Below are 26572 nucleotides of genomic sequence, written 5' to 3' on the forward strand. Positions count from 1 at the left end.
TTGTAGTGCAAAACATTGAAGACGATCTTTATTGTTCACAGTTAAACACAAGCCACTGCTTTAAGAACTTCCTTTTTTGCCATATTGTCCCAGTTTCTCCTGCTCCGGTCAGAGTCCTTGTTTTTTCTTCAGTTTGTGCTGATTGTACCTTCTGTCTTGATTTGCTGTAGTTACTACGGTTGGCATTTAAAGTGGATTGTTGAACATGCTTTAGATAGCGAGGCAAAAGGAAGTGACAGCAGGAGTTCCCAGTGGACAACAGGATTTTAACAACTTCCAAAACCGGAGTAAACTTTATAATACTTAAGAGACATGAAGTAACTCCATGTTTGTCAACCTGCAGAATGGGAGCCTTCTTGAATTTGATGATTTTGTTTTTTGTTTCCCACATTGCATCGGCTGAATGTACACACTCATCCTTTTGGAGCCCGAAACATGTCACTTCCAAATCATCAGCTGGTCCTCACCTGCAATGTCTGATATCAATTTCAAATATGTCCTTTTGAATGCCCTTCACGGCTAAATAAATAAAAAGTAAAAAAGGTACGACAGAATGTGTAATTAAAAAAAAAAAGCATAATATTTCATCCGTTTCTAAATTTCATACACTTTCCTGACTTAATCTTGCATCACTGAGTCAGTCCCACATACACATTCACACATTTTATTCTCCTCCTGACTTATTTTGGACAAAAAAGTCAAATGTCAACTTCTAACTTTTTCCCAGAAGAAACGTCTCTACGTACCAATCACTTCCACTGCTTCAATGTAACACTCGCTCAACATGTACTCTGATATCACAAACATATTTCAGTCCAAATTCAATCCTTAAGCATGCCCAACACTTGGCTGTGACGACAGTAACTTATCTTGCTTTTTTGGTGGATTTATTCATCTGTTCTGATTGAAAGTATTAAAAAAAAAAAAAAAAAAAAAAAACTACCATTTTCAAAGGGCCATTTCACTGAAATAATAAAAAAAAAAGAAATTTCCTTGTGTCACTCGGCTCTGGTGGTTTTGACCTCAAATGACCTCAAAACATTTAAACAAACCTGATACACTTTTGGAGGACAACTTGATGCCCAGTTTTAAATAAGTATTATCTCAATGCTGCAAACTGAATCTCAGAGGCATTTTTCAAAATCTGGGCAAATTACAGCTAAACTCAGCTGGCAGTGAAATGTACATTTTCAGTGGAAGTGGCCCTTTAAACGTCAGATTCACAGTGTCCCGTGTAAGTGATTGAAAACTTCAATCTCATCCTGTCAGCTTATCTTTGAGTCATAACCACATGTATGAGTTTAGCATATTCACTGGTAACAAAACATCCTATTTGTTTCCCTCTAACCTTGTTGCAATTCTTCAGGGGAATGAATAAGTATTTAAAAAAAATAAAAAAAATAAAAAAAATAACGAGCAACACTAGGGGGAAATCCTGTTGTCCACTCAGAGGAATGGAACATATAACACTGAATCCAAAGAGTTGCTGACATGTTACTCTTTCTGATTTGTAGCTCTTCTCCATCGTTAAACTTCAGTCTCTCAGTCTCAGTCCTACATCCCAGCTCAGTTCTGTGTCTCTAACTGTGCTCGTGATGTGTTTCATTATAGTCCATGATCTTTAGCTGCTGTTGCCGGGGACGACCTGACCCTGCGTGACCCCGCCCTACACCTGGTCCCGCCCCTGTTTTTCTTTTGGGGCTTTCCTGGCTGGAGGCCCGCTGCTTAGGCTCAGACGGGGGCTCCTTGGTGGGCACAGTGAGAGGGGTTGCTGGGGTAGGAGTAGGTGCAGAAGCTTGAAGAGGGGGCGGATTGGGGATGGGGGAAGGTACAGGGCTGACGGGGGCGATAATACCTGGGCAGGGCGGCTCCACACAGAGCTCAGTTTTCAGGCCGTGTGCGAGGCCGGCCAGGCGCGGTGGCGGTTGCTCTTGCTCTTCATCACACTGGCTCTCGCTCTTGTTACGGAACAGCTCCCGCGCCCTCATGCCCAGGAAGCTCTTGGCGCTGGGGTAGGAACCAACGGTGAGCGGGGCTTCAGAGTGGTGCTGTGGTGTGAGCGAGTTGCCGTGGGGACATGATGGGGAGGGCTCCACCAGCAGGGGCGGGGCCAAGTCCTGGCTGCCGTTGATGGAGTTAGCTGTTGTCTTGGAAGAGTTAGTCGCCTTCGGTTGCCCTGGCGATAAAGTGCTGCCGTTGCCTCGAGGGGAGTTGTGTGGTTGTCTACTGTCCGCCTCCTCGTTGGTGTTAGGTTTACTTGGTCCATCTGGCCCCATGACACTGTAGACGACAAAACATGTCAAGAAAAAAAACCCAACTTCCAAAATAGTATTTATGTTAGTACCACTTTGAATACAATTAACTAATTACACATAAATTAAATGTATCCGTAGAGTTACTTTAACAGCTTGATTTTCTGTTTCTAAAGATATCTTTGATATTTCATGGTGTAAAAAATAAGTAGTACAGAGCATCAGTATCAAGGTTTCTGCAACTTTTACCAAATGATGTAAAAAAATATTCCTATATATATAATAATAATAATAATAATAATAATAATAATAATAATATATAATATATAATCAAAACTAAATGGGTCAAAAGCTCTATGAGTCTGACCTGCAGTCAGCACTACTGTGTTGGTTAGCTCTGCCCCCTGGTGGTGAACTGCAGAGCGTGCGGGCTGGAGCCTCCATCTCCACTCTGCTGTAGAGCTGCAGGAGTTCAGTCTGCAGCAGCTGAGAGATTCTCCTCTGAGCCTGATACCTGCTGTCTGAGGCCTGCAGCTCGGACCTGCAAACAAACAGAGAAGAGATGGGAAAATGTCAATGCTGAACAAAATGAGAACAATTGAAAAACCAAGCAAACTCAAAGAGATAAGGGAAGGGACACTGATTACACATGGAGGCAAAGAAACAGGTGACTAGCATTTTACATGAGCTTTGTACCAGCATCTATCAAAGTTAGGGCTGTCAGCATTAACTAGTTAATCACGATTAATTAAGGTCTGAAATTCATGAATGAATGTTTTTATAGCGATTAATCCCGTATTATTTTGTCCCTTGAGGTGCACCGTGGATAAGTGTCTCCCTGTAGTCACAGTGATGGAAAAGAACGACACTGCTGCATCTTTGACTGTATCAATTCATGTTAAAAAATGTTTAGACAGCTCAGATTCAAAAGTTATATCCAACTTATGACATCAAACATGCACCTCTGTAACTGTTCCTTTGGGCTCTTTTAATTTACTTTTTGATTTGTAACGAGTTCCTTTTTCTGTAGTTAATTAATGTTGTAACCTTCGATCTACCAGAAGGTCCTAACTTCTTTTCAAAATAAAAGCAGGGTTGAATTCAGAGAGCAAGTAAAGTACTCTCAGCTTAAGACAGTATACAAATTCAAAATAAAAGCCTGACAATTTATATTTTTTAATGAAAAATAATGGAATTTTAAACAAGCGATTAAAAATTATATTAATCATAAAATTTAAATTTAGCGATTAATCACAATTAAATATTTGAATCGTCTGACAGCTCTAATTAAAATGAAATGAAAAAATATAAGTACTCAAAAACAAAATGAATGATGCCTTATTGACAAGATTTGCCTTATTTTCTGATGTAACCTTATTGTGATTACTCGAAGGTTCACACCCACCTTGCTTGACATTTGACATCCTCGAGGAACTTCTTCTGCTCCACAATGAGGTGTTCTTTCTTGGTGAGGTGTGTTTCCAGCTCGGCTACTCTCTGCTGCGATGCCTCCAGTTTCTGACCCTGCACCAGCAGGCTCTGCCTCAGCGTCTCCACTTCTTTCCCGTAAGAAACTTTCAGCATCTGGGCCTCCTGCATGAGGAAAGTGTAGGGTTAACAAGAAGTGAAAAATAGTTAGACATCCTCAAGGATTGAGGAGCTATTTCCTCAGATTTCAAAATGTAAGAACATTTTACTGTTTTCCACAAGAGGTCTTAATATTATTTTAAATGTACTTATTCTTTTACTACAATACATTTCTTTACAGTATTCACATTTATCTGTTACTATCAACCTTTTAACAAGTACAGGAACCATTTAAATGTCAATCCAAATACTTGAAATGTATCACTTCTGATTGTCATTTATATTTAGATGGGGAACAGTTTCTGCCCCTCTTCTGTCAGCCTCATCAGAATGTCCCTGCCTTCCCTCCCCCTCCCCTCCCCCACATAACACAGCCTCTCATCAGCCCCACAGTCAGAGAACATTAGAGTAATCTGTGCGTTACATTAACGCACACTGGACTTAATATTTTATGTCTACACTGCATGCAATCTTGAACAGACCTGCACTGTTCCTCCATTGCACATTTCGTGTTTCTATATTCTATCATATATTTTCCAATAGCCTTTATATTTTGCATCTTATTGTATTCAAGCTATCAGCAGGAGCTCTGCTGTTTTTACATTTCCTTGTTAATTATTTTGCACCAAAACACCAAACAAGTCAAATTCAGTGTATGTGTAAATGTGTTTAATAAACACTGATTCTGATTATTTTTAGATGTGTTAGAGCAGGCGAGTTTTAAAATGAAGGAACAAAGGGGCGTCTCCATAACCAAAGTTAACTAACTATCAAGGCTGTCTAGCTCGACACGATATTGCCAGCATAACTTAATTTGTGAGTCTGGTAGATAACAGTCACATTCCAGACTTGTGGCTTCAACACTGAACACTGGAGTAAAACACACAAATGTGCTAATGAGATTGACTTTGGATGTCAGGTGACCTCATTTATAAACTTTAAAAGCACGCTTTATTCTGTGAACGATGATGCTACAGCAAAGCAAAAAAAAAACCATGTTGGACATTTTGACTCAACGCCCACCAAACCCAATTAGTCTCCCTTTTGCACCTCAGTATGTTGCCTCTGCAGTTTCCTCCACCTGTCACACACACAAACACGCACACACACACAAACCTTTCTTTCCGCCATACCTTTGTATTATCGGCGCCTGCGTGGTGTAACTCCTGCATGGACAGCTTATGAGCCTCCCCGAGGAGCAGCAGCTGCTTGTTCAGGAAGCTCATCTGCTGCTGGGTGCTCTCGCTGTTGCTCAGCTGAAGGACAAACGAGACAAACAATGACGACGGAGGGCAGAGCAGCGATTACACTACAAATCAAATCTATCCACAGATATCAGGGAAGACATCAAACATTTCAACTTCAGTGTTCGGCTCGAGGTACTTCACTGAGGAATACATTCAGCAAAATGCAGAAAAAATATTCACACATGTATTTCAGAATCAGAATGCATGGGTTTTATTAGAGGGGTTACTTTAGTCTGACTCTAATACTTTATGACAGAAGTTTACTTCGTGGTCAACTTTAAATGAAATGTTACGCTTTAAGGCTCATAAAAATGAATAGAAATCAGCACCCAGTCCCTGACCTCACAGGATGTTAAACCATTCAGCCCCTCAATCATATTCATAATCTAATTCCATTATAAAAGGCTCTTTGGTAAACTGCATGGATGCTGTCTGATTTGAAATGCCCTGAACCAACAGCTCCTTGTTTATCAGGATTTTTGTTCAGTCTGGGTCAAACCTCAGACAAACCCCAGGAGGCAGAAAAACACCAAGACCCCCCGCATCACTGACCCAAAAATAGAGAGGGAGAGCCATCATCTCCAAGGCAACCGAGCCCTGGGACAGTCTGCAGTCTGCAGAGAGATGGCAGGACGAGGGCGAGGGACGTGTGCGCTTCCAAATTCTGACCAAACTGCCCCCGAGTCCGCCTGCTGTTTTTCTAAAGTCCTCCGTTAGTTAACATATCGGTCTGAATTGTGCACAGGGCGGGCCTGAAGGGCTGCAAACAAACAATCCTGCTGACTGAACAGGAAGCAGCTAGCTGCCAGGGACAAAATGCTGCGTGAACAGTGTCCATGTGTGTTTGTTAGCAGGGACATGTTTATCTCCTTATCTGGAATTGAACACCTGCCCAGACATGTAAGATGAAAAGGAAGACAGCTTTAATCCTTCTCTTTGGCAGGACTTGTTTTTTAAAGAATTCAAACTGTGCAGGAAATACTGGCTGCAAGTTTCACTGATTGAGGTAAAGAGGTCTTTAATTATATTAATACAACAACTGACTATATCACAACAAACTATAATTCTTAAAGTGCTGTAAGGGATACACACATTAAAGACAAGAATCAAAACAATAAAGCTTTTGGAAATGACAGGGTAAAGAAAATAGACAGAAAATTAGGTTAAAAGAATCTATTCTCTTATACACCAATACACCATCTCCCTATAATGTCTACTATTGTCCAGAGGTGAAACGACCCCTCTCTGAGCCTCTGGTAAGTTTTCCATGACCAGGATGAGATGTTGTTGAGCTACAATCAGATCTTTGATTAAAAAAAAATCTGATCACACTTATGTTTTGTTATGTAAATGTCAGTGGTTGTCTTTCCGACATTTCAGATCCATGATTTTATCCCCACTGAGCGTCTTATCTGTCTGTGGAAACACAAAAAGTCTTCTAACTGGTTGAATTGGTTGAGGGTTGTGAGAGGATCCCCCTGAATCTCACTTAGCCCTACAGGTAATGAGATTGGCATCCTTGCAAGGCGGGTTTGATCAGGTGTGGGGGGGGGGGGGGGGGAGAGAACAGATATCCTGACAGACTTTATTTAGCCTATAATTCAACAGAAAGGAAATGGCAATGCACCGCAGCAACGTCAGTCGGAGACGTCCTGTGGATAATGACGAGCTGGGAGGAATGAGTCATGAGGAGAACACATCAGCTTTGCATGATCGCATGACTGTTGGCTACATTATAACACTAAACTACGTCATCTGGATATTACACAGAGTGAAAAGTTGCTTTACAGATTTGAACACTTGGATCAACCCGTTACCTTCATACCAACGTCGGATCCCTGGATGAGGCTCACTGATGAGTTTAAAAAAGGAAACGTTTTGAGTCAAGTAATGACCCCGAAGTCCCCTGTGCATATTCACATCTGAGAAAAACTGCCTTTTCATTCGATGCTCCTAATTCCTGGAATGTAATTCAAATTAACAAAATAAAGACTCTGCCCTCATATGCAGCCTTTAAGGCCAGAGTACCGGACCATTGCTCATTAACTTGAAATTGTTTTTAGATATGTTGCTGGCTGTTTTCTGGATATGTACTAAACCTGTTTACTTTCTTCTTCTTTTTTTTTGCTGATTTCTTTTCTACTTGCTTTTTATTTGTGTCCCCCTCTTCTATGCTGTGAACTCGACGTCACTGTAAATGAGGGAAACCTCAGTGTCTTTCGAGTTAAAATAGAGGTTGAGAATTGAGTTGAATGATTCAAATATTGAGACTATTTTTAGTCAGTAAAATGTTTTAAGTTGTTGTTGATTTAGACTAGAATAAAATGATAAAGGGTAAAAAAAAAAAAAAAAGAAACTGCAAAGACCAAATCTAAAACAGCTGTAAAAAATTAACAAAAAATATATAATAATAATAATATTATAATATAATTATAACATTTCCAAATTCCATTTCTAATGTTTCTGCAATTGGATTGATATCTTTGTCCGCAGCACTTTTAAATTCCTGTTTTTACATTTTGCGCTTTGAATAGTTGCACTGCATTGAAGCATAACTGTTCTTTTCTTTTCAGTCAATTGAAATCCTGCAGTACTTCTTACCTTTATGGTCATCTGGTTGAGAAGGTGACCAGTGTGGCAGACTTTGTTGTTGGCCCTCTGAAGCTCCGCCTCCAGTTCATCCATCTTTTTCTGACACTCCTGCAGCTTACTCTGAGGACACAAAACACAACTAGATTCAAAAAGAGTGAAACTATATCTCATAAAGGTGGTGACAGTCCACAGACACATTCTCACAATGTCATTGTATTGTTAAGAAATGTGATTATATTTGAGCTCTGCAGTGATGCAAACCTCTGATAGTTTGAATCAGTACAAAGCATCATAAGTGTGTGTGTGTATGTGCGGTTGAGTGTGTACCTGGAGCTCCTGGTTCTTGGTGTAGTAGTCATCACGCCCCTGCTGCAGCTGTCTGATCTGACTGTGCAGCCTGGTCACCACCGTCTCCCGGTCATCCCACAGCTGCCTGTACCGCTGCTGCTCCACCTGCAGACTCTCCCTCAGAGATACGATGTCCACACTCTGCAGGTTCAGCTGATCCTTCTGCACACACACACATTAATACACACACACACACAGATGCACAAGTTAAGTACAAAATGCAAATGAGTTTCTGAATGTCATGAAAAACAAGTGTTTAAGGCGTTTTGCAGCAGTTTGTACATTTTTATCTCAGCAGGTCTTTAAGTGAGAGCGGGAAGGACACACACACACACACACACACACACACACACACACACACACACACACCATTTTTCAGAAGATTAGTAGGAATTTAATTACTCTTTCAGCTGATAGGGGCATGAATGCCTCAGTGTTTCACCTCTGTGTTTATATTTTATCCGAGGAGACAGACAGCCTTCATGACTTCTTTGTAAACAACACATGTGAAAAGGAAGTCTGTCTGGCAGTACACACACTTTCTCTGCAGAGTGCTGAAAATAATCCTTGGCTACTTGGACAGCAAACAGTTGTCTAAATGCAGCAAATACCTCAGTAATCAGAGGATGTTTTTTTCAGCCATGTTTTCTCCTCTTCTCTGCTTAAATGATACATTACTAGTTGAGGGATCAAACCTGAGAGGCTAAATGGTTTCTGTGGTGATGCATCTCAATAAACAAATCTACCATGTTATTAGTATAGAATGATTTTTTCATTTCAAGGCACTGTGATTAACTTTCATTTTGTGTTAATCTTGGTAGACCCTGTGGAACAGTAGTGAAGTCGTATGTCTTTGCTTAGTCTTCCTGTACATGTGCAAGTTGTGTTTTCAAACAAACAAAATCTCATCATGCTTCCTTTTAACCCTCAAATGTTGCACTCACTCTGAATGTTTGCCATGAAGGCAGCGGTAACAGGAGTTTAACATAACAATAAAGAAATGGTCAGTCTTATCCGTGATGTTGTTGCCTGCTTTGGAGGGTCATATAGATGCATTTGGGTCATATAGAGGCAGCAAGAGCTTTCACATGCTCAAACAGGGTTAATCTGGAGTAATCAGCACATGTAAAACTTGCCATGGCGTTATTCTGCTCCTCCAGTGCAGTGGCGTTGATGATGCGTCGGAGGAGGCGTCGGTTGCGGACAGCGTGCTGCTCCCTCTTGTAGCGCTCGTACAGCAGCTGGTTGTGCAGCAGGAGCAGCTGGCTGCGCAGCGTGTGAAGCTCGTCCAGCGGAGCCGAGCCTGGGGAGGCCGTGGTAATGATAATGTAATTCACACAGACACACACTTGACGCACATTCACAATATTAATGACTATTTAAGAGTGGAAAGCACAAGTTATTTAAGGAGTATATAACGGGAAAAATAGTGTAGGTTAATAAAAATGATTTAATATAAAGCAATGAAATGTGTACCGTCCTTCACTAGCTTACAACAGTCTTTTAAATAGGTCATACCATAACACAAACATTTGATATTACTGTGTCATCTGGATCATAATGTATGAAAAAAACAAACATAATGACAATCACGTGACACATTTTCCTAAATCTGTTCTTTAGGATATTGCATGAGATTTTTTACATATTTTCATGACTGCACTGAACTTAAGAGAAACCCCTGAAGCCTAAAACAACAACTGTCAGTAGATTATATTTATTTTCAGCAAACAAAATGTGAAATTATCAGAACAATTCTAAACTGGTTAAGTAACCAATGTTGGCATTCAGCATCTACTTGGATTTCTAATCTTGTATATGTGATTTTCAAAATAAGATCCTGATGTATGATGACATTTAAAGAGGACATATTATCCCCTTTTCCACCTTTTCAAAGAGTCCCCTGTGGTCTAAATGAAACATCTGTGCTGTGCTTTGGTCAAAATATAACATGAATCAAGCACCAGAGGAGGTTTGTGACCCTGTATAAACCAGCTCTCTCAGAACGCTCCGTTTTGGTGTGTGTGTCTCTTTAAATGAATCGGCCAACATAACTCTGAATACAGAGCTTCACTTGTCAGCACGAACAAAGAGGAGAGCAGAGAGAGAGAAAAGATTCTCCTGAGAATTTGATGGCAGACTTAAACAGCCTTTGGTGAGTTCCTGTCAGTTAGCTTCAGGCGCTGAGTGGAGTTTTGTTTTATATGGGATCGAGAGTACCTGACTCCTATCAGTCGATCAGGGCTGATGATTAAATTCCAGAGTAGTAATGACAAAGTTGGCAGGGAGTTTGTACAACACAGAGGGTTTGTATCTTGTTGGAAGCTGAAGCTGGAGAATTTTTTTTTGATTCTTAGCGTGGTTGACCGAGTGCATACAGGAGGTTAAAAAAAAGAGCCAACTTCTGATTTTCTGAGCTGATTGAGTTCTGCGTGACTGTGGGAACTGTGTGTGTGTGTGTGTGTTTGATTAACCTCAGTTGAACAAATTCCCTGTCTGGCTTGGTTCTAACATGATGTTCACGTCTCAGAGCGCGTGATGAATCACTAGTCATGCCTAAATAACGCTCCATCTGGAGTCTTTACAAGAGCTTCTTTTATCAGCGTGTGAGTGTGTTACCTCCAAAGTGCGTCCAGTCAGCTGACTTACTTGGCAAAGGTAATCTGTGAAAGGAGAGAATGAAGAAGCACATGAGAAAAATGTGGATGATTCTCTGTAAAGCTGCGCTGCAGTCATTCATGGCAGTCTCACAGTCGAATGATATCACTATTCTAAAATGAGAATGCACAGCATCAATAACAATCCAAATATGTTTACTAATAAATGTTTTTAATAAATGCAACAGTGTCTGCTACAGGAAAGAGAGAAATAAGGGAGGTAGCTTCTATGGTAATCCATCGGTTTGTTGACTGGACAATGTTTTGGAGCCTTGTCTTTGGCTTTTAGGCCGTCTTTTGGATTTCTGAATATAAAAAAAAGTGATTTCAATGAGCTGTGGGGTAAGCAGAGCTACACTCTCCACTCTGACTTAGGGCGGCTGTGGCTCAGTAGAGTTTGTTGTCTCATTTCGATCCCCAAATCCTGCAGCCACATGTCCGATGTGTCCTTGGGTAAGACACTTAACTCTAAATTGGTCCCGCTGCTTTGTCGGCAGCGTGTGAATGTGCATGAATTGGATTAGTTACTTCTGATGGACTCTTTACATAGTAGAGTCTACCATCAGTGTGTGAAAGGTTAGGTGTGACCTGCGGTGTGAAAGCGTTTTGAGTAGTCAGAGGACATAAAAAGCACTTTACAAGCTCAAATCCATTTACCATCTGATTGACTGATTGTCATGTGTGCAACCTGTCACTCACAGGTAGCCAGGCCCTTTTAAGCATGAGCTGCTTTAACTTCTACTCTATTCTAAATGAGGATATATTAGGCCTGCGCAATTAATCTATTTTCATTATCAGTTACAATTTTGTCATCCTACAATCATGAAAACAAGATAATCAATATGCATAAATAACTTCGCTGCATGGTGTGTTGTTGCTCATTTTGTCCACAGGTTTTTGTCATGTGTGGGAAATATTTAAAAGTGTTTGTTGTTACATTTTGACCACAAGGGAACATCACCACGGCACTCAAAAAAATCGCCAATTTATATTTTTTTCACACATTTATTTTAATAGCTGCGTGTGATGCAGACATCGTAAAATCAACAAGTAATCGTGTTTGATAATCATGATCTCAATATCAATCTAAATAATCGTGATTATGATATTTGCCATTATCGAGCATGTTTAGAATATATGATAAAACATTTTTTTAATCCTATTGAAGAAGACTCAAAACCAGTGTTCAACAGCATGAACTCATTAAGACAATGTTAACCATGGTTATAAAATCACTTGAAAAGTGCACTCCTTTTTTCCTAGATATTTTTAAACAACACTTTTAGCCACTGGTGTAGCGGTCCCCTGCTGGACACGAGCGGAATTACAGAATTACTTACATTTGATTACATTTTCAAGACAATGAGGCTACAGTTACATTTTATATACAGCGCAAACTCCAGCCAAAGTCAACAGCACTGTGATCAGCTTTAGCCTTAAAGATTAACTACATTTCAAACTAAATGTTTACCACAACAGACAGAGACAGGCAAGACTTCCCCCTGCTTTCAGTGTTTAGAAGTTATTTGTCACAGCCATACGTCAGGCTCTTTTTCAGTGTGTTTGGCTGAGATGAAGAGAGTCAAATCTGAGGAAGAAGGCCGACTGAAATGAGTGAAGCTGAACTACTATGTGTCCAGAGATGACTTTGCAGACACAGTCTCTGCTGTTGTGTTATTGGCTCTGAGCACCGGTACTGTGTGTGTGTGTGTGTGTGTGTGTGTGTGTGTGTTCACATGGAGAAAGTAAGGGGGTGGCAGATTCTGAACAATATAATACTTGTCCTCAAGTGGGTGTTTCCTTTGGCTGCAGAAACAGCCTGAAAACAACCCAGGCGAGCTGTGCACAGTGGACAGGACATCCAAACACTCCGGAGATTCTTCAGAAACGATAAACATGGGTTTCTGACACACTGAGGGAAACAGCAAAATACCTCAACCCAACAACACCATCCTCTGAATCTGTTTAATTATTAACATTAAGAGTTTATCTAAGTCTGCTTTTAAAAACACCTAAAACCTTTTCCAGGGTTTAAAGGTCACTTGGCTTATGAATATCTGCAGCAGCTCAGAGGGGATAGAAACACCTGTCATGTAATGTTGTTACTGCAGTACAGGTTTTGTAGGCCACATAGAGAATACATTTGGAAAAATACACATAAAAAAGATTTTTAAACTGCTGTTACTAATGTTGGTTTTAATACCACATTTCTTGATGTTTTTATCAAAAAACACATTTAAACTCCCGCACTGTGCACACTTGATAGTTTGCACCAATGCAATAGCAAGCGATATGATAGGATAGGATAAAATATGATACAATGGGATGGGATGGCTTACCTCTTGAGCACTTTATCATGGTGGTCGCTCCCCTGCTGAACAAGGCGATCCAGCACCTCCAGTGGCGAAGCAGACACCACTCCTTCCTCCTCCCCGTCCTCAAGCCCTTCCTCCCACTGCGACAGCCTCTCCATTGCCGCCTTGTGCACCGCCTCCGACGTCTTCTGGCCCACAAAGAGCGAGGCGGCCCTCGGGAGAGCCAGGTCAAAGAAGGACTCGTATGGCACCGGGGCCGGGGTCTTGCTGCACGGGCTCGGGGAGAACATCCCAAACTTTCCCAGGTCATCTTCCGGGGCGGAGGGGCTCCGGTGCAGGTGGTGATCGATGGGGGTGAAACATGACTGAAATGACCAGGACTGCTCAAGACCGAGGGCTGAGCTCCTGCTGTCCCCCCCTGTTCCTCCTCCTCCTCCTCCTCCTCCTCCTCCTCTTTCACTCCCCACACCGCTGGTACTCGCAGTGCTCTCAGCTTTGTCAGGGGTCGCTTCCACATGGTGCGTGTTATGAACGGGGCCTCCAGACTGGTGATTGGAGAGGGTCTTGTCTTGTGCCTGACAGCCGGTGAGCGTCTCTGTGGTGTGATAGAAAGGGGAGTCAAACCCCCTCAGGCCCGACAGCTCCTGCTTATCCTCAGTGATCTTCAGCAGCTCCTCTGTGATGGCGGCTGCAGCAGAAACGACATATGGAGGATCACGTAAAAGAAAACCTGAATGCTTGTTGTGAATGTCAATGTCTGCTCTTAAATATCTCTGCATTCACAACAAGTGCCAGGTTCCTACCATAGCAGTCAGAAAAACAAAAGGCTTGGGGGTTTGTGGTTTCCCCTAAAGGGGAGCGAGCTTACGCAGCAGAGCTTGTACCATTTGGCAGGTGCTTTTATCAAAGTGGTTCACAGTACTGTATGAGCATTTTATTTTTAGTACAAGAGATTTAAACCAATAACAGTGCAGAGCTAGAGGAGCACAGAGGGATATGAACAGGTATGTGTTCTCATCCTTGATATTTAGCATGATGGCTCAGGCTAATTGAGCGGAAGAGGAGGAGAATTCATTCACATGAAAACATATGCAATCAAAAAACAAAACTTTTTGGTTTGGATAAAATAAAGCGCAGTAATGACTGACTTAGTCAGGAATCAGAAAGGATTACAAAATGTGATTGTAATCATAAGAAAATGAATAATCTCTCCAAAACAGGGTTTAAGGATTTGTCTGTCTATAGAGGAATTTTCCTATTGGGATAAAAATCATCTTCCCCTTACGATTTTATTAATTTAATAAAAATGCAAGTGTTTGTACACTTGTTTGCATAGTTGTAAATATGGATAGTGATGTCCTATTTGTATTTATTAACTATCTGCTATCCTGTATATCTTATTGGTACATTAAAACTGGAACAGGTACATACTATGGATTAGCAGATGTGAGTCAGAGTGTTTCAAAGCACACAGGGACAAATACACAATCAGGCTCACAGCTTCCTTTGCTTCACATAACAAGCCTTCAATGGAGTGCACACATATAAAAACCTTTGAGTTACACTGTTGTGAAATCAAACTATCATTCAAAGGGGCTTCATTTAGTCACCCTGCCAGATTTCTTTCTTTATCTACACCATATTTTAGTTCTTTTTAAGTGGAGGAAGAGGGCCACAATGAGACCTTTGTTCTTTACACGCTGAATGGATCCGCTTCTACTGACACTCACCCTCCTCCCTCTCTTTCTCTGTTCTCAGCTGAAGCTCCAGCTCCTGTTTCTTCATAAAGACCGACAGCTCGGTCAGAGTCATGGAGATGTTCTCGGCAGCTCCTGCGTCTGAGGAGGAAATGTGTGGTGCTCAGTAACAGTCACATCTCCAAAGAGCCAATCAAACTCTACACACACCTCTGATGTGGTGGGTTTGAAGATAAAGGAAGTACAAGGATGAAGTGTAATGACCTTTAAAGATAACTGCTGTTTGACTTCACTGACCTCTGTTTGTAACTGCCTCTGCACTCCTCTCTGAATCTTTCACCGGCTCCTGTCTTACCAGGGCAGGTTTGTTGCTTTCTCCATGTCGGCGGTCCTGCAAACATCACACAGGTAAAAGTTATCTCATCATACTTTCAGTAAAATGTATGGGTAGCTTGCTTCAACTGTTTCTGTTCCAGACGACATTTACACATCCTGCAAGCTGGAGTTGAAGTTTAAGGACACGCAGGGCATGCTGAAAATAAACTCTTACTCTTTATTTAATGTTTATTTTAATGTATAATAGGGATAAATATAGGGAAAAGTAAACACTGCCACACATCCAAACAAACCAGACTCCTGCTGAGAACCAGTAATATAATATTATAATTATAATGACCTCCTCTCGCTTCTCCTGTGTGATCATTCACAGTCTTTAACCCCTTTGATACATCAATGTGCCTCCTGCTGTCAGAAAAAATGAGTTCTCAAGTTTCAAGTACATCATTTAAATTGGCAGCCATATTTGTTTTGTTTGTTCCGAATTGAGCAACACAGAAGGACAAAAATCTTTGAGCAATTACTGGATCAACAACTCATAAAAGTGGTAAAAATACGGTCAGAAATAACCATAAAAAAAACAGTGGCCTCCTGCAAATCTTTCATGAAAGGAAAATAATTAGAAAAGACAAAAAAGAGAGAAATGCACAAACAGTAAACTGTCCCTCATATATTCTCTGACACTGGAACATGTAAGAAAAGAGGGGAGGAACCTTTCTTGGTGGACTGGACTGGACTGTGTTGGCTGGTAGGGAGATGATGGGGAAGTCGTCCGACAGGGTGGGAGGTGGGGAGGAGGTGGCTGGAGTGCTGGAGGCGGGGGTTCCTTTCCCTCCTGTTCGTGTCACAAAAGAAAATATAAGCGTTAGTTGAAAACGTAGACGCTTGAGCTGAATAGCGTACACGTTCATGCACATGATGCGAGTGTTGACCTGATGTGCAGTGGAAGCGGCTGGGAAGGTGTGAGGCACTGTGGGACAGCTCCAAATTGGGTGACATGCCCCTGGAGGAAGGGGGTGTGGCCATGCCACACAACGAGGAGGGGCTCCACAGAGGGTCCTTCCCCCCACAGGAAGAGTTGAGTTCACAGGTGAAGTTCTGCAAGATGGTAGAGAGACACATCACAACCTATGATTTTCAAATCTGAGTTTCCTCAATTTTCTTACATTTTGCAGAAATAACTTTTTTTCCCCCTTTCTTGCAGGGAGATTATGTCTTTATGCAAGGAAGTTCTTCCTTGCTAAGTGTAGCGGAGTGCTTAGCTCATTGTGGCTGAACACTGGGTGTTTGTAGATAATATATCAGAGAGTACAGTCTAGACCTGGGGCCGTATTCACAGAGCCTCCTCAGTACATGGAGATGCTTCTAGTGAGGAAATTCTGCAAAAATTCTTAGAATCATAATGTTTTCTAAGAATTCCCCCCTAAGGTTAAGAGTAGATCCTGGTAAAAGATAAAAGTTATTCACAAAGCATCTTAGCCCTTAAGAGAGCACCTAATGTGAAGAACTGTTACGAGGAGTGAGGAGGACTTTTAACAGTGGAAAGACACTAAAGACACTCCTATAAACAGGAAGGAAGGACTCATACTCAGAGAACAAAAGGAGAACAGAAGGCAGTCTTGATTCATCGTTATTAACGCAGACTTTTCAGTCTGTTGTGAACTTTGTTCAGTGCAAAGTGAGGTGTGCATGTTGAGTCCTTCTAAAGGTGGCTTCCTCCACAGGTGATTAAAAGCCTCTTCACATGCTGATGTAACAGTCCACATGTGAAGAGGCTGCAGCGGGCATGTGTGTTCAAACATTTTGTAGACTAACACATTTAAAATACAGCTTACAGTTTTTTTTTTAACAGAGACATTCATTACATAAAATGGTGTTCATGATCGCACATTAATGTCCGTGTCTTGGCCGATCAGCACTACTTTTTTTTAACACAATAGGTGGATCTCAAAAGCGCACCAGATTTGTTCTGGGTCTGGGTCAAAGGGAGTGCAAAGCGAGGACAAACCCTCAGACGGACCCTGGGGAGGAGAAAAACAACCCCGGCCCCTCCCTAGAGTGGCTGGCCCAGTAAGAGGAGTGGAAAGACAGAATCTCCATGGCAACAAGCCCTTAGGGTTGTGTCTAAAGAGGTGGCAGGATGAGGACAGGGACAGGGGGGCATGTCCTGTTATTCCTGAAGCTTGGGCCTGTATGCCAATCTGTAGACTCTGATGAACCAGAATCCATCTGTCTACTTGTATGGTGTGGTTTTTTAGAAGAAAGAAATCAAATCAGCACATTTAACAAGTGATATTTGGATTTGTAAACAGGACCAGAATAAAGCTCAACAATGAAATGCTCTAGTGTTTTCCTCTGGCAAAGTTACGACGGACCAATCATGTGACCTAAACCAGGACTCTGACAGCTCTGTGATGCTGTTATTGATGATCTTACCTGCCGTCTGGAGGTCTGTGGGCTGCGGTGGGAGGACTGTGTCCCTGAGAAGGGGGGCAAGGACAGTGGCGGGGGAAGTGGCTGCCTCGGAGTCGAGAACGGGGTCGAGAACGGGGTCGAAGAAGAGCTTCCTATTGTCAAGAAGACAAACAGCCTGATCAATGTTTGGAGAATGCTTTTAACAAATTGCAATCTTTAGCGGTTTCTGTGTTTGGTGTCCTTTAAAACTGTCAGAAAACAAAGTCTCATTAAAAAAAAATCATTGTCCAAGGCTGTGAGAGGGCTCTGGATAATAATTATTAATGTCTTTTTCACTAATAATAATGATCAATAAAAAAACATGCAGTAAAAAAAGTTACAGAGCAGTGTCGGTCATACAGCGGCCGTAGTCAACAGACTGTTTGATGCAAGTATAGAGGGTAAAGACTCTCTTCAAATCTATGAGAAAAACTAAAATATATATCTCCTTTCACAGAGACTTATTTGCTGGGTCAGCTAGAAAGGGACATTTCCAAATCTTTAAATAACCTTTTTTTTATAGATTTCTCCTGAAAATGTACTATATCATCAAAATGAGTGCTATCCTGGGGGAATATAAATGACATACAGTATGATAAAGGATTTCATTCAAGCCCTCTCCTACTGTGAACTTCTAGAAATAGCAGCTGTTTATTCTACAAGACAAACATCTTAATGTATCCCCCCTAAAGGTGTCATTAAAGATCATATACTCGATGCCTCCATCATAAAAGCATCATTGTGAAGTGTTCTGACCGTAGCTGCTGTGGAGGTCTGTGTACGGGCTGGAAGTGCAGTCCTGTGGTCGCAGGTGAATCTGGGGGTAAAAGTTCTCAGGCATGGTGGCGTAGCCCTCCTCACAGGAGGCCTCCTTGGGGTCTAGAGACACTTTGGCACATTCGATGACGATATCATGGATTTCATACTTTTTCCACCTAAAGCAAAGCATAGCACCATCAGTCACAAAGATTCACATGACTGTAAAAAAAAGAAAGATTCAACGCTGAATCGTCTCTTTCTGCAGTGTCAGACTCACCTGGTGGGGTCAAGCTCGTGGTCCTTTGTTCCTGTCACCAGTTCTGGGTGAATACGCACATGTTCAAGCATGGGCTATAAGGGAAGGTTGAACACAGCGTTATAATAGTAGCTTTAATCTACAAAACCTATAATGAGGAGGAATATGGAGGTGCAGCAGGGATCAGTTTCTCACCTTCACTACCTCCTCAAAGGTTTCCATGTTCTCCTTCATGCTGTAATGGGAGCGCAGGTAGGACACAAAGTTGCACGGGTACATGCCGTAGAGACGGTGGAAGAGAGAGTAGACGCTGGCGTGGAGGTGGATCAAGTAAACCTCTGAAACATGCCCTGAATGTGCAGAAAATCACACACACTTGAACTCAGCACGAACAAAAAAAGAGCCCACACAGTTAACACATTCACAACCATTTAACAGTTTGATGTTGTTTGTTTTAGCCAAGCTTATCTCCCCAGACCTCCTATCATTCACACTCAAGTTCACTGCATAAACTGTCACAAGTGCAACATCCAGTCATGCATCCTATTGAGGGATTGAATAGAGATATGATGTCAAAATATGTTGCATATTATCAATTAGTAAATGTGTGCAAAATGTCCCTTTGCTTCCAAGCAGAACTTTTAATATTGGACTATTATCTTTCTTAAGGTCAAACATGTCTCTTTAGACTTGCACATATGATGATATTGTTGCATATAGGCCTGACAGGCTACACATACCAGGATTCTTCAGGTTCCAAGACGCCAGGCGGCCGAAGATGTCAAAATACTCCCACAGGTGTTGTTTCCCAGCTTGAGGGATCATGGGTAACAGAGTGATCAGCACCAGCACTCCGGTAATCAGCACCACAACATCTGTATCCGTCTGTAAAGAAAAGGAGACGAGGTTTAGAATCAAGTGGGAGGTCAACGGGTGGAGATGACAGACGCAGACTGAAATCATTTGAGTTCATCAACACACTTTTATGACTTCAGCCTGTAAAATCTACTTCCATATGAGTCTTACAGAGAGGACTGAAGCCTTCCATCAGATTTAGAAAAGATGAAATAAATTCAAACTAATGTCCTCTTCTGGAATAATGAATGGACCTGCTCCTAGTATGATCCAAACAGAAAAACCTTATGATATATAAAGACATTATAAAAAGAAGAGTCCAACCAGACATCACATATATAATTGTATTCTCAGAATCAGAGCAGGGTCTTTACCTTCAGGCATTTGAGCAGCGAGAGGAGCAGAGGGTATCGGGCGATCTTGTGGATCCAGGACGGCTGCTTGCGGATGACGTGGCCGAGCAGGGTGAGGGTGGGCAGCCGGCAGGCCTGTTTGGTCATACACTCGTTCATCTTGTCCAGAAGGTGCTGTAATGAAGGGAGGGAGGGGTCAGCAAGGTTAGCTCTGTATTTAACAGGTGAGGTAGTTTAAATGTCATTCATTGTTGATTACATACATTATTGTGTGTGTATTATAGCTTATGTGTGTAGCATGTTCAACAACAGAGAGTACAATAGAATTTCCTCTCATGGGATTAATAATATCATAAAGATACAGATAAAATCATTTATCAAAGTGTTTATTCATTGTCTATACATGTGCTACTGTGTGGAGCATTTTAAACTACTCAAAAAATCAAACTAAGGATGCAGATTATTTTCCTGATTCTATTATTATAAGATGGTTTAGGATATTTCTATTAAATGCAAATATAATGATGCAGGACCCCAGAAATACTCATTATGACATGAATATGTTACAGCCTACCACAACTGATTCACAAAGGTTCAAGGTCATATTTGATCTCAACTGAACTGTTCAGTCAGATCGGGAAGGATAATAAATGTGTGCAATATTCTGGATAAAGTTACATTGTTCTCTGCAAAGCTGCAGCAGTGTCCAGCAGCATGCTGAACTTACGTATTGTCCTATTAGCAATCATGAGCTAATGAGCTAAAAAGCTTTGTAGCTCAACACTGCCAAGTTGTAACAGCTGCACTCAGATCAAAAGCATTCATTTCCAAACAAGCATCAAATAGTAAAAACAAATACACAAATCAGAAAATAATAAAATGAATAAATAAGAAAATAAACAGGTATTAGAAATAAAAATCAAAGGACAAGCCTCCAGTAAAGAAACCCCCTGTCCCAACCACAAAAAGAGAAAATGGAAAACAGTAAGGAGAGTCTGCAGAGAGAGTGTTGGAAGGAGAGGGAAGGCAGAGCCAGTGAGAAGGTTAGCAATATGTCAGCTAATAAGCCTAGTCCAGTCACTAATGAGACAGTTAGATCAAACAGCTTATTTAAAAGACAATGTAGCTGTCTGTGAACTATTCCTCTTCTGTTGAACTCTTTTTACCCGGACAGAGGAGGTTCATCGAGGTGGATGATGCAACAGAGTGACCATAATAAGCTTAAAAGGCATCGTGCCCGTCCCCTCAGAGGTCAAATCTGTGTGTGTAATGTGTCTTTTAACAGGTTAGCAGTGAAAATCTATTTCTAAATGCACCAAAGTTAAATTGTGTTGAACATTCCTGTGGATTCATTTTGCCTTCTCATTTAGATCCTATAAGAGTAGAAATTCCATTGAAGTTAGCTGATTTTCACATGCATTTTTTGCAGTATAAAACCTTGTTGTGGCCAGGCGTTAAGCTCCCATTTGCGGATTTCTTACCTTATCGTGTGGTTCTCTGGCTGAGGAGAGGATATGCATGGCCTGTGCAGAGTTTGTTTCCAAAAAGTAGTCCACCAGCCCGTTCAGCAGCATGGACCCTCGCTCTTTAGGGAAAGCAGGAAGGATCATGTGTAAGACAAAGAGCTTAATAAATCAGGAAAGGGTTTACATAGCAGAGTTATCTTAAAAGAGCACAGTTAGCTTCATGCTAGCCAATGTCCTCTGTTACGTTATACTTTCTTGAAGCCTTATCAAACTGAAAACTGATCACACACAGTGATGTTTTACTAGTGGCCCTACCGGTGCTGAGCTGCTCGTTGATGAGGCCTCTGATCTCTTCGAGCTGGTGGAGGTCGGAGGTCTCCAGGAGTGGGAGGAGGTCCCCCACATTGGGCTGCTCCCTGGCCATGGTGGCGGCAGTGCTGGCGGTGGTGTCCTCTTACGGTGTCCGTCCCTGCCTGCCTGGAGGACTCCTGGGGCCACCCACCAACACAGTCTCCAGGCACCTCTACAACACACCAAGACCAGATTTCAAAAACATTTCTCAGAATTAGTAAAGCCCTGATCGAGGATTAGTTGGCATGTGATAATATCGACTCAGTGCTGGGAAGTCTTGCTACAGTTATTTGTTCAAAATGGAAACAAATTTGGATTGTGTCCTTAAGAGGAATCTGGCCCTTCTTCAATTTAGACACATTTGGGTTTGAATGATCATTTAAAGATGGCAGTAAGATGCAAAAACACAGAAATGAGCCAGAAAACATGGTGAACAAGTTTTCTGTTACTACTAAGTATGAATGTTAAAGGTCACGTACTATACTCATTTTCATCCAGTTTAAATAAGTCTCAGAGCTCCCCAAAACATGTCTGTGAAGTTTCTTGTTCTATGAAACTGTATTTGATCATGCCTATAAACCCCTCTAGTTCAGCCCTGCTCAGAACAGGCTGTTTCTGTGTCTATACCTTTAAATGTAAATGAGCTGTGTCTGACCACGCCCCCTCTCTGGAAGGGCTTGGTTTGGCTTTCTTGCACCATACCCTATTATTTAAGGTGAGAAGGCAGATTCAGAGGGCCGAACAAACACCTTGTGGGAGTGTCACCCACCTGGGGGAGGGGTTACTGCCCTTTGTGATGTCACAAACGGAAAATCTCCCAACGGCCTGTTTGAGCACAAATTTTCTGCAGGCAGAAGATGGAGAGGATGAATTTTTGCATAATTAGGGGGGTTTGTAGACAAGCTAGAGCACAAAATGGACCAATGACAAATGTTTAATGAGTGAGATAAGTCATTTAACCCTTAGAACTGAAAAATAACCACATAATGAATGTGCGAGCCAACATGCACTATGAAACTGGAGCAGCCAAATGGAACTCAGCCATCATTCATTTGATTCTACACCTGTTTTTATTTTTGACAGTGACATCACACGTTCCCTCAGTGGACACATTTTTTTCCGCTGCTTTGTCCCTCTGTGACGGTAAAGCTAATGTAGCGTAGCTTGATATGGGCGACACATTTAGCTATTGCACGACAGCTGGTGTCACTCTGTTTTCTCTCCGTGCAAGTTGCACCAAAACTAATGTTACGGCCTCCTTTTTGCCAGTGAGAACAGAAACAGCCGGTGTAGCAGAGCCTTTATGATTAATTAACTGTGATATTTTAAACCCAGGTCAATAGTAAAACTGGTTAACCGGCTCATTGTAGAGTAAAACATAGTATATAATCGAATGTACTTGTATAGTATATGACAAACTTGATACCAAGCAATTCCACTTAATTCCACCTATTTTAATGATATTTAAAATAAATATCAAATAGAGGACATGAGGTCATTTTGGAGAAAGTAAGATAAAGTGATGACGTCTTTATGTTTTAATTGCCTAAAGGATCATAGGAAGTGATGAGTTCATTTTTTTTATCACCATAAATGTATCATGAAACTAAAACATTTTCTGAGCCAGTTACCATGGAAACACATTGCAACCCTATGGTATGTTAAAAAGTCTTTGAAAAAAGATGGCTTGTATCATGAAGTCCAACATATACACGAACACATCCTGCACAAAACCACCAAATGATGAGCTGTAACATAACTAACTGATACATCCATCCCACGTTTCTCCAACCACAGGGCGCATGTTATATCTATACTAGCTTGTTCTTAGCAGCCGTTCGAGGTCATAAGTCAGTTGAGAATATTAGAAATGAGTCACAGCCTCACAAACACGATTGAAACTTCAACACTGTGAGAATGCAGCACAAATGAAGAAAAGTTCAGAGAACAGATTAAGAACGGATTAAGCACATGAATAAAGCGGATATCTTCCACGACGTAATCAAGACAGTATTATACATCCAAATAGATGACCTATACCCTACATGACCCGGCAAGACACTTCTATTTCAAAGCTTCCTATTCAAAACAAGAGGCTGGAATGGAAAACCACAACATGACCTAATGTGTTCACCACTTCAGGCTATTAGCATGTAGAGGTTTTTTCATGTAGAGACACTGGGGTAGTGATTTTAAATAAAGGAGGCCAGGGGAAGCCTAGCAAATGTGCTTCTGAAAAACAGGCATAAATAATCCTGATGGGCAGGTCATTATCGTCGGGGTGTCTTGCACCCAGCAGCTTAGTCTCTAACACGAGGAATGAATCAGCACCGGAGATCTCATCAGCTCCTAAGATCTCCGTTCAACACTTAGGTCACAACACTCCACGTATTAGGGGATGATGATCAGTGCCTGAATGCTGCACAGATTGGTTGTTTTTTTTAAGGGCTTACAGGCAAAAAATTAGTCCATAACTGTAAAATATATAATCTTCCAACAGAGAGTCACATGTTGGGGGGAAAAAAAGGTAACAGGAGCTAATTTTGGAGAGCGAGACAAGAAGAAACGGATCATTAATCCTCCTCACATTAAGTCTTATTTTCATTAGTCATACGTTAGATCAACAGAAACATGTCAAAGTGAATCTTATGACAACAAAAACCCAGACATGATACATGCTCAAAGAAGCTCCTGTTGGTTGAATAATGCAGGAAGTCACAGCATTGTGTCCCTGTTATCAATTAACTGTGATCTCAGGCAGCTTGGGAACGCTCAGGAGCACACAAAGAACCTTTATGCAGTCCGGACACTTCCATGTAGACTCTGGAAATGACATTTGACTGTGTGCACTCCTGTGTGAATATTTAAAGTGCGCTCAGAAAACAGACAAACAGCCGTTTGATCCACTGGAGAGAACGGTTTAACATGAACCAAACTGCTGTGTTCTGTTTGGACTTGATCCAGGTGAGGAAAGGAGGTGGACAAATATTAACTGCACGTTGACAGTCTAAAGACATGTCAGAATATTTCATATTTGCGATATTACTTATTGTTTCCTATGCCTTAAATGGATTAAACACTGCATAACACTGTGGATCCGCTAACTCCATATTTTGCCCCAAATCACTTACATCAGCCTCACAACAACTCCTCTAACTCTATACTAAAACATTTTGGTGACCAGGTGATTTTATTGTCGCTCCGTCCTGCTCTTGTAATAATTTCTCATACTGCATTAAGTCCTTCTAAACCATGGACTATTCTATATCAGGTTTAAAGACTCCTTCTACTGGAAATGTGACCGAAGTTCTGAAAGTAAGCTTGGATAATATCCTTCTTGTTGTTGCCTTTTACAGTTATTTTAATAATGCAAACACATAATGTGGCAAATACTAACCAGACTGCTGCAACTGTTTAACTATTTAGATGCATGCCTGAACATTTAGCTCTATAAAGATCAAATCAAATCACTTTAGAAATTCCTTACTCAAATAGAAACAGGGAGGCTGCATAACGTTTAGCTGTAACTGTTGTCTGCCCGATAGTCTAAATGCAACATGGAACCAAAAATACTTAATTTAGAGTGAAAGCAACATAATTTACGGTTAATGATGGTAACAAAAAGACATTGTTGTGTATGGATTACTTTCAATACTTTTATAATTTGAAATGGTAATTATGGCAATCTACAGGACAACAATCTTTGAATTAAGCATTTAGTATCTGCCTAAATATTTCCTGCAATTGAGGGGAAATTTTTTATGTGGCTTTAGGGCATGACATTTACAGGAAACACAGCTAGATGTACTGACTACAGCTCCCAATAATTACACTAAGAGGATACATTTTTGACTTCTGATCAGACTTTGTATCCTGGGAAACTGAACTAGTGATTTTCCTTTCCTGCCTACAGACCTGCAAGTAAGATGTGTATATATATTTATAAATTAGGGTAAAGTTGTGACAAACAGACACTAGCCATGGTGACAGTGAGGATAGTCAGTCCAGCACTGTGTGACAGAAGGGTCGAGAAGGTCAAACTGTGAAATCAGTGACCCACTTTGTCTACATGGTGCCAGGAGAGCCAGAGTGGACACATGCTAATAACAGGATATTAAATCGTAAGAGGAAATTATTGTTCAAGCTATGTTTAATATACAGCCGAAACTTAAACATTGAGCAAGCATTGTGCAGAAAGCTACGGGGTGTTAATTCAATATATCAGTTAATATATGCATATCGATGCATCAAATAAACAAATATAGACTAAATGACTTGATGATGGTTCGGCTGTTGACATGCATTATGTGAGCAGTGCAGAGCCCGGACAGGCTGAGGGAGCTGCTGCTGGATGTGGACTGACCACTGGCTGCTGCTTGTCGTAAACAACTCGCAGAGAACAATGGGCAGGGTTGGGTTTACTTTATCCGATTATAACAACATGCAGGCGTCTTTCCTCATGCACATCCAGAATATATGCAATCCTCATATGAACACGCAGATACAATTACGACTTAATGATTACACCATCAGCATCTACAAAATCCATCTACTGGGTCTTTCCAAAAACAAGTCAGTCCCAGCGCTGAGAGCTAACGTTAGCTGGGAGCAGCGACCACCACTCGGTCGGCGATTCATCTCGCCTGTCCGCCGAGTCTAATCGGTGGAAAAGCAAGCCGAGCAGCCTGTGTTCAGTAAAACAAGTCATGTGCGTTGAGATCCGCTGAAAGAAAAATGCATTAGATGTAAAAAATTAGACCTGTTTACCTGTTAGAGTAGCTGCACTCCACAGGGCGCCGCCATCTTGAACACCTCACAGCCCATCCCACCGCAGTCAGCCTCCGCTGTCGGGCTGCATGCAAAATAATCCCACAAGTTAGCGCCCGGTGAGTCGCTGCCGCAACTTTTACAACTCAGTCACGGTAACAGCATCTAGTAGTTACTCCGTTAAATCAGCTCTAAAAAACACAGAAGTAGTAATTGTATCTATGCGCAAACCAATTCTTTCCTATTCTGCAGAGCTAAGATTGTTTTTTTTCCTCATCTC

General features: G+C 41.4%; 1 protein-coding gene across 1 annotated transcript; it reads right to left on the reverse strand.

Annotated features, from left to right (window-relative positions):
- On the reverse strand, nt 1-26572 carry tsc1b (TSC complex subunit 1b). Its single transcript, XM_020636054.3, has 22 exons — nt 26293-26572; nt 21490-21697; nt 21190-21293; nt 19730-19882; nt 19241-19385; nt 18696-18850; nt 18522-18595; nt 18242-18420; nt 17468-17598; nt 15964-16129; nt 15745-15866; nt 14993-15086; nt 14729-14836; nt 13023-13686; nt 10646-10689; nt 9163-9329; nt 8006-8188; nt 7688-7798; nt 4973-5095; nt 3658-3845; nt 2620-2793; nt 1-2280 (listed from the first exon to the last, which is right to left on the reverse strand). Exons 2-22 carry the CDS (start codon nt 21596-21598, stop codon nt 1581-1583), a joined length of 3894 nt encoding a protein of 1297 aa, XP_020491710.2. The 5' UTR covers nt 21599-21697; nt 26293-26572; the 3' UTR covers nt 1-1580.

Source organism: Labrus bergylta, chromosome 17 (genome assembly GCF_963930695.1).
Source record: "Labrus bergylta chromosome 17, fLabBer1.1, whole genome shotgun sequence".
Lineage (NCBI taxonomy): Eukaryota > Metazoa > Chordata > Actinopteri > Labriformes > Labridae > Labrus > Labrus bergylta.

Bases quoted from the DNA above. Each gene is read 5' to 3' on its own strand.
- tsc1b (XM_020636054.3), bottom strand. From the start codon at position 21,598: ATGGCCAGGGAGCAGCCCAATGTGGGGGACCTCCTCCCACTCCTGGAG. The intron at 13,687-14,728 runs GTGAGTGTCAGT...TTTCTGCTGCAG, and splicing joins AGAGAAAGAGAGGGAGGAGG to CCGCCATCACAGAGGAGCTG. The intron at 10,690-13,022 runs GTAAGCCATCCC...CTCCTTTCACAG, and splicing joins CATGATAAAGTGCTCAAGAG to ATTACCTTTGCCAAGTAAGT.